At 40.6% G+C, this 8,026-nt stretch overlaps 1 protein-coding gene across 1 annotated transcript; it reads left to right on the top strand.

Moving 5' to 3' along the window:
* Positions 1-3,726: 3,726 nt before the first annotated feature.
* Positions 3,727-7,227, top strand: LOC113696234 (uncharacterized). Its single transcript, XM_027215642.2, has one exon. The coding sequence runs from the start codon at positions 4,140-4,142 to the stop codon at positions 6,495-6,497; it is 2,358 nt and encodes a 785-aa protein (XP_027071443.1). The 5' UTR covers positions 3,727-4,139; the 3' UTR covers positions 6,498-7,227.
* Positions 7,228-8,026: the final 799 nt, after the last annotated feature.

Raw genomic sequence — 8,026 nt, 5'->3', positions numbered from 1 at the left:
TTTATTGAAATTTCTATTGGAATTCAAAATTCTTCAAACGCAATTTTTAACTATTTAGAATGATGAGAGGGGATTCCCAACAATTTTGACATCAGACAATTCATGACTAACATCTTAAAAATTTAAAAAATGCATATTAGATATTAAAAATTGACATCAGAAGATCCATGAATAATTTATTTTTTTCAAGTATAGTTCTGGGGTATGACTTTCTTGTTCTTGATTGCAAGTTACTTGAGGACAAAGATATCTTAATCCAACTGAGAGGCCTTTTTATTTTCTTTTAGATAAATTGTATAGATGATTCGTCAAGTAAGTGCTTAATGGACAATGAATAAGAGGGCCCTCACTCAGCCATCAGACTATTAATTTCATGAAAAAGTAAAAAAGTTGAATCGAATAAATATCTAAAAAAAAAACGCATGGAAATCGTCTGGTAGAAGGCGGATAAAGGTTTTCAACTTTCAAGTATAGCTTAAAAAAAAATAAAAAACAAACAAAGAAAGAAAATTCAAGTTTGAAGTGTGTCGAGATTAACGCTAGTGTTTTAAGTGTAAGGGATCAGGTGCGGTCTCACTTGTTGCGGGGCGCGGTGCACCACAAGAAAAAGGCCCCATCCCTCTCTCAGCGCCGACGATCCAGCCGTGCAGGACGTGACACGTGTGGGCCCAGGTACGCTTGTATGATGTCCCCATCCGTTATATATACGACACCAAATACACCGAAGAACTCAGGACCCACGCCCGCCTTTCTAAACCGCCCATTTCATACCATTAACTTTTCCTTTGGAAGATTACCTGATGTTTCTTTCACAAAAACTTCGATTTCAGCCAATGAAAAGAAATGTAGCCCTTGGTGGAGATGTGTAGTTTTATTGCTGCAAACGCTGAAAGTAAATATTATAGTGCCATGGTTCAGCAATTTCCTAACCTTTTTTGCTTTAATCATGTAGTTTTATGATTAACGGAAGCATAAAAAATGTCTGCTTGCTTCGTGATGCAGCATTTTGATGCTGATTATTGTCGATTAATTTGCTATTATCTCATTTCAAGCCTGTAATAATCACATGTACAACAATGTTCAGCTTCGTCATAGTTGAGACCTCCTTTATTAGTTGCTTCAAGTTATAGGCATTTGGTAATTTTGAAATTTAAGTGTTGAGTTATTATTTGCTCAAATTATAAAGTCTCTCTCTCTCACACACACACACACGCATATTTGATAATCAACTAAATTTGATTGCTAAATTAAAAATATCCTATAATGTGTGTGTTGCATTATAATGGGTGTTTTTGGCACCCTAATTTTATGAATTTTTTTATATAAATATTTTAATAACTATGTTTACAGTAATCTCCAAAAAATCATAATATTTTTAAAGTACACACCTCAAAACACTAGAAATACTCATGGATAGTACCAATAAATAAAACGTGTATGTAAGAGAGAAAAAGAGTGTATCCCTATTTGTGAAAATGTGCTTCGACAGAATAAAATTTTATCATTTTTTATCTGTATAAGAGCAACCATATTTTATACTTGGATAGTGTATTATTTGGAATAATTACTGCAGTACTTTTTGTAATGTGATGTATGTGAGATAAAAAGGTGATTGGGAATATAAAAAGGTAGGTTGAGAAATGTGTTTGTGATGCAAGCGAAATATTATTTGGAATAATTTTGGTATCCAAACACTCCCACTATGTGTTAGAGAAGAAAATGTACGTGTGTTGAGAGAAAAAAGAGAGGAAAAATTATGTATGCATTTCTGAAAGTGTGTGAAAATGATTATTTAAGTTTTACTATACGCTAGTTTCAAAATTCAATAAATTAAGTGATAGCATTTTTTTCATTTAAAAGTTTTCATACCAACTAAGTGGCTCTTAATACATTTTTTTTTTTTAAAAAAAAAAAGAGGAACTTTTGGCATTACAACAGTTTAATTAAAGAAAGCGTTTAACTTATTAACTTGAAGCGCTAAACGGTAAACAAAGGGAATGTCTCAGTTTTATACTCCATACCGAACGGGAAACTTTGGAATTAAAGACACGTATCGTTTTGACATCATTACTTAGAGGAAATTTACATAAGAAGATAATAATGGTAGCTCAATTACAAGGTGAGGAATGAAGTTGGAAAAGTAAATCATGTATCGTTTTGCAGTCGAAAGATTCCGCGTTTCCGATGAACCTTCGAGAAGAAAATCATTACCAGTTACAAGCAATAGTTTTTTTTTTTTTTTGAATAGAATGAAGAGCTCAAACAAATCTAATTGGTTTTTATTAGGTACGTTCTCTAGTAATTGAATAGTATCTTAATTCCTTAACCAATAATTCCCGTCATTAAAAAAAATAATTAAAACGTAGATTATGATTTTGTATCTTAAGAACCACAAGAAGCAAAAGAAAAAAAAAAAAGGTTTGTTCATCCCTAGAAGAAAATTGATTTTCCTTGGTATTCATCTTTTTCCGCGTAATGGTTTTCGTCATCTTAATTGACTGCCTACTTCACCATACACTCAAGCGATCAAAGGAGAAAAAAAAAAAAAAACAGCTGCATTTTGAGCACGGAGGATAGAAAATCTCAAGCTAAATATCAGGAAATTTATGCAGCAATTCGAAGACAGGTGTTTATTAGTGTGTACTTTCAACGAGTTGAAACGGGACAAAGTCAATATTAAAAAAAAAAAAAAAAAAAGTCCAACAACAAACAACAACATTATCTATAGATGTGTCCTAAACTGCCTGCGTAATTTTTGCGAAATTCGACGCGTATACTAATTGGGAGTGCGCGTTCGTTGGAGTTAGTCCAAACGACGTTTTAATTGTTCTTTGTTTATAGCCTCCTTAAAAAAAGTTTAAAGCGCAAAGGTGAACGGTGGTCGAGAATGTGAGAGATATTTAAAGCAATTCCCAGTTAACACTCGGAGCCTACTGCCATTTTTTGCGTTTGACAATTGTAACGCAAAAACGTTTCTTAGTGCCACAAACTACAAACCAACAAACCAACCCCACTTTAGCATTAATTAAGAAGATTAACTGATTAAGATGGGATGGGATGGGACGGGCGTGAGATATTCTGCCCTCAACCCAGCCATAAAAATGCAATACTCTACAGTACAGACTGCTAATACACTACTAGTCGTAGCTTTTTTTTTTTTTTTGGGGTCAAAATAATACGTACTAGTAGCAGTAGTTAATTACTAGTAAGTCAGTCAAGAGAACTTATTACTAGTAGTTTCCTAAATTACCGGCTCCGGCCGGCTTTAATAATCTTAGCCGGTCAACTCGCCGGCAGCCGGCATTTCCACCGACCGCGAACTCACATTTACTAATTAATAAACAAAAGAGTTGAGTTGAAAAAAATACATGGGTTTGTTTGGACAAAGAAAATTTGCAAGATTTATTTCAGATTTTGTTTTGCTTGCATCATACACACAATTCCCAATCACCTTTTTATCTCACATACATCACATCACAAAAAGTACTACAGTAACTGGATCAAATAAATCATCCAAATAAATTCTTATCCAAACAAACTCACAGTTAATTTGTTTTCTTAACTAATCCAATTTAATATTTGTTGGCCTATTCTAATCTTGTTGCTTTGGCTTTAGGGGGGTTGAAATGTTGAATGAATGGAAACGCGAATGCGGAGCCTTTGATCAAATGTTTGTCTGGGGCATGATGAGAGAGAAAGTTGGAAAGAAAGTGAGATAGAATCTGGTGGGCTTTGAGCTGTGATTTAGCTGTAATTTTTTCTTTCTTTTTTTTTTTTTTGGGTGCTTATTTCTCTATCTCTCTCCTCACTCATTCTATCCCCTCACATTCTCACATACACAACCTCACACTAGTGCTGCCTCCCATAATCCCTAGAAAACGCCCTTCCATTCCACCGTCTCCTCCTTTATTTCTCTCTCTTCTCAAGCACCACCACCATTACCAGTAGTTGCCACCACCCACAAAAATCTCCAAAACCCCGATTCCCTCAACACCATTTTCTTCCCCTCTCCTTGATCTCTTCTTAGCTCCACCATCTCACATTTGAAGAAGACAACAGTACCAAAATAGCTGTGAAGCGAGGCTCCTCCAAAAACAGTAGACAATTTTCTTTCTTCAGCCTCAGATGTCTCATGTGAGATGAAGAAAGAAACTTTGTTTCACCTCAATCCTGTCCTATTTCTACTCTCATTGTTGATTCTCTTGCCATTTTTTGGGGTTGTTCATTCGGCCCAAATCAGCCATGGACCTCTGACTGATGCAGAAGCGCACTACATTAGGCAAAGACAGCTGCTTTCCTACAGGGATGAGTTTGGGGACAGAGGTGAGCTGGTGACCGTCGACCCAACCTTAACTTTTGAGAATCCAAGGCTCAGAAATGCATACATTGCATTACAGGCCTGGAAAGAAGCCATCTTATCAGATCCCTCCAACTTCACTGGGGATTGGGTTGGATCTGATGTGTGCAACTACACTGGAGTCTTCTGCGCTCCGGCGCCGGACAACCCCAAAATCCGCACGGTAGCCGGCATCGACCTTAACCACGCTGACATTGCCGGGTACCTCCCGGCAGAGCTGGGACTTCTCACAGATCTCGGTCTCTTCCACATCAATTCCAACAGGTTTTGTGGGACTATCCCTGGAACGTTCAAGAATTTGGAGATACTGTTCGAATTGGACTTGAGTAACAACCGGTTTGCTGGCAAATTCCCTTACGTCGTGCTCAGTTTACCAAAATTGATATTCTTAGACATAAGGTTCAACGAATTCGAAGGAACTGTTCCCCCACAGCTATTTGACAAGCCGTTGGATGCCATATTCATCAACCACAACAGGTTTGCCTTTGAATTGCCCGACAACTTCGGCAATTCGCCAGTTTCAGTGATAGTCCTGGCCAACAACAAGTTCCATGGGTGCGTGCCAGCAAGTATTGGCAACATGAGCAATCTGAATGAGGTTATTTTCTTGAACAACGCGTTCAGATCTTGTGTGCCGGAGGAAATTGGACTGCTCAAGAATTTGACTGTCTTGGATTTGAGCTTCAACCAATTGATGGGGCCATTGCCGGATAACATTGGTGGGCTGGTGAGTTTGGAGCAGCTGGATGTGGCGCATAACATGCTGAGAGGGTCTATTCCGCAGAGCATATGCCAGCTTCCAAGGCTTCAGAATTTCACGTTTTCTTTTAACTTTTTCACTGGTGAGCCTCCGACGTGTTTGGCTCTGCCAGCATTCGACGACCGCCAGAATTGTTTGCCGGCTAGGCCAGCGCAGCGCCCTGCTGCTCAGTGTAAGGCATTCTTGTCTAAGAAAATTCATTGCAGTGCATTCAAGTGTCATCCGTTTATTCCTACCTTGCCCCCTCCTCCTCCACCTTCACCGCCACCTCCAGTGCCGGTACCCTCATCGCCTCCTCCCCCGGTGCCGGTACCCTCATTGCCCCCTCCTCTTTCCTCTCCTCCACCTCCAGTTTATACACCCGCATCACCCCCACCACCACCTGTTTACTCTCCTCCTCCACCGCCAGTTTATTCTCCGCCACCTCCTCCCCCCTCACCGCCTCCACCTTCTCCTCCTCCTCCATCTCCTCCTCCACCTTCACCTCCTCCGCCAATTTACCCTCCGCCAATTTACTCACCGCCACCACCTTCTCCCCCTCCTCCATCTCCTCCACCGCCATCTCCACCTCCTCCATCACCTCCTCCTCCAGCTATCTCACCACCTCCACCTTCCCCTCCACCTCCTTCGCCTACTCCGCCATACTGTGTGCGCTCACCGCCGCCTCCACCACCAAATTCTCCACCACCTCCTCTATACTCTCCACCACCTATCCCCTACTATTATAATTCACCCCCACCTCCGCCACCAAACTCACCCCCACCTCCACCACCAGTGTACATTTACTCATCGCCGCCCCCGCCACCACTTGTACACTCCCCACCTCCCCCGCCAGTTGTACACTCCCCGCCTCCACCTCATTCACCTCCACCACCATCACCACCACCTTGTATAGAACCCCCTCCACCACCACCACCTTGTATAGAACCCCCTCCACCACCATCACCACCGCCTTGTATAGAACCACCACCACCTCCGCCATCACCTTCACCACCACCACCACCATATATTTATAAGCCACCACCATCACCATCACCCCCACCACCACCGATTATATACAATTCACCACCTCCACCATCACCTTCGCCACCTCCACAAACTTACTATAATTCACCGCCACCGCCATCGCAATCGCCTCCACCCCCAGTTCACTACAACTCACCACCTCCCCCATCACCATCACCTCCCCCGCCAGTTCATTACCACTCTCCGCCGCCACCATCACCCTCGCCGCCTCCCCCAATTCCATGTGAACATCCACCACCGCCTCCGCCAGTGATTTACGAGAGCCCACCACCTCCTGCTCCGGTATACGAAGGGCCATTGCCGCCAGTAATTGGGGTGTCATACGCATCTCCCCCACCACCACCCTTCTATTGATTCTTTTGAGAACTTTCCTCTAACCCAATCCTCGTAAACTCAAAAAGGGAAAAGGAAAAAAAAAATAAGGAGGACAAATATTGAAGTATTAGCTTTGTACTATTCATTCTTTCACTTCTCTGTCAATCCATCTTCGGAACTCGCACAAATACTTAAAATGCTCATCACCGAGATGAGAAAGCGGAAGCATTCTGTGCCGGGAAAGTGTAATCTAGCATTGAGAGGATATAAATTGTGTTATAGTCAAGCTGAGGAATTAGACAATGAAGATGGTGACCGGGAAAAAGAGAGATTGGATGAGGCGGAGGAGAGGTAAGAGGTAAAGTTCTCGCTCCCTATATTTATTTGATCATTGATAAAAAGAAAAAGAAAAGAGAAGCGGAGTTTGTGAAATAAAATTGGCAGAGAAGGAAAGTGGAGAGAGGTTAGTAGAGATTTGCAGGAGGAGGGAAGTTTTTCTTTATCATCTCAAATGTATGTATAGAGATCATCGTCATCGTCATAATGAAATCATCAGGGGCAAGAAGCCAGAAGCCAGTAATATGGGTGTTGCTGCTGCTGCTGCTTCTGCTTTGTTGATTATTACTCTTATTTCTCTCTTGTTACTTCTTTTATCATACATTTTTTTTTGGGGATATTTAGCCGTGTTTGATTCACAGTTATACTAGTAGTATAATCATAAACAGTTTACATTTGGATTCATTCTGAGAAAGTAGACCCATTATTTTCAGTTTCTGGGCTCCCCTGTTTCTTCTTTCATTTTCATGTCGCTGAGACGTGTACTAACCCCTTGTGTTTCAGCTGAACATTTGGAAAGCGAAGTGATATTTGCACTCCCAATTAGCCTCTACCACTCCTTGGAAGTGATATTTGCGCTCCTAATTAGCCTCTAGCATTCTTTGGAGGCATATTATTTAGTGAGTGAATTGAAGTAAATATAAGAGGTTAAAATGGGAGGCCGAATATCAATTCCCATTTCCATAGCTTCTGTTTATCGTCGGTTGAAGCATGTTTTATGTTACTATTACTAGCAGCGATTTTGGTCACTATCAAGTCTCTGTACTCTGGAAATGAAGCGGCTGAGGAAAACGAACCACCAAAAAGTACTTGGTCCAATTTGATTTGACGAGTTAACCAACCGATCTCGCACACATTTGGTTTACCATTAATTGATCTCGGTTAGATTAGTTAATGCATCAATTCTGGTCTAATTCGGAGACAGTCTAACTCCATAATTAACTGGTTCAGTTGGTTATACAACCAACCAACCAGTGATGTTGCCCTTTTTTTAAAAAAAAAAAAAAAAAAAAAAATTCTGGATAGAAAGATTGAAAAGAAAGATATGGAAATTAGTGAACAAAAGATAAGAGGGCATTGATTGCCTCCATAAACAATCATCTACCATGACATTAGTTACATGCATATCTAGCTAGAGCAATACGTTAGTTACATGATAAAGTAAGTGATCTTGGTATGCACAATCACACGGCTTCACAGTAACTGCGAAGTGAAATTGTTGCAGATGCATG

The sequence above is a fragment of the Coffea arabica genome, chromosome 6e (genome assembly GCF_036785885.1).
Source record: "Coffea arabica cultivar ET-39 chromosome 6e, Coffea Arabica ET-39 HiFi, whole genome shotgun sequence".
In the NCBI taxonomy this organism is placed as follows: domain Eukaryota; kingdom Viridiplantae; phylum Streptophyta; class Magnoliopsida; order Gentianales; family Rubiaceae; genus Coffea; species Coffea arabica.
This window is presented reverse-complemented; position numbering and strand designations above follow the sequence as displayed.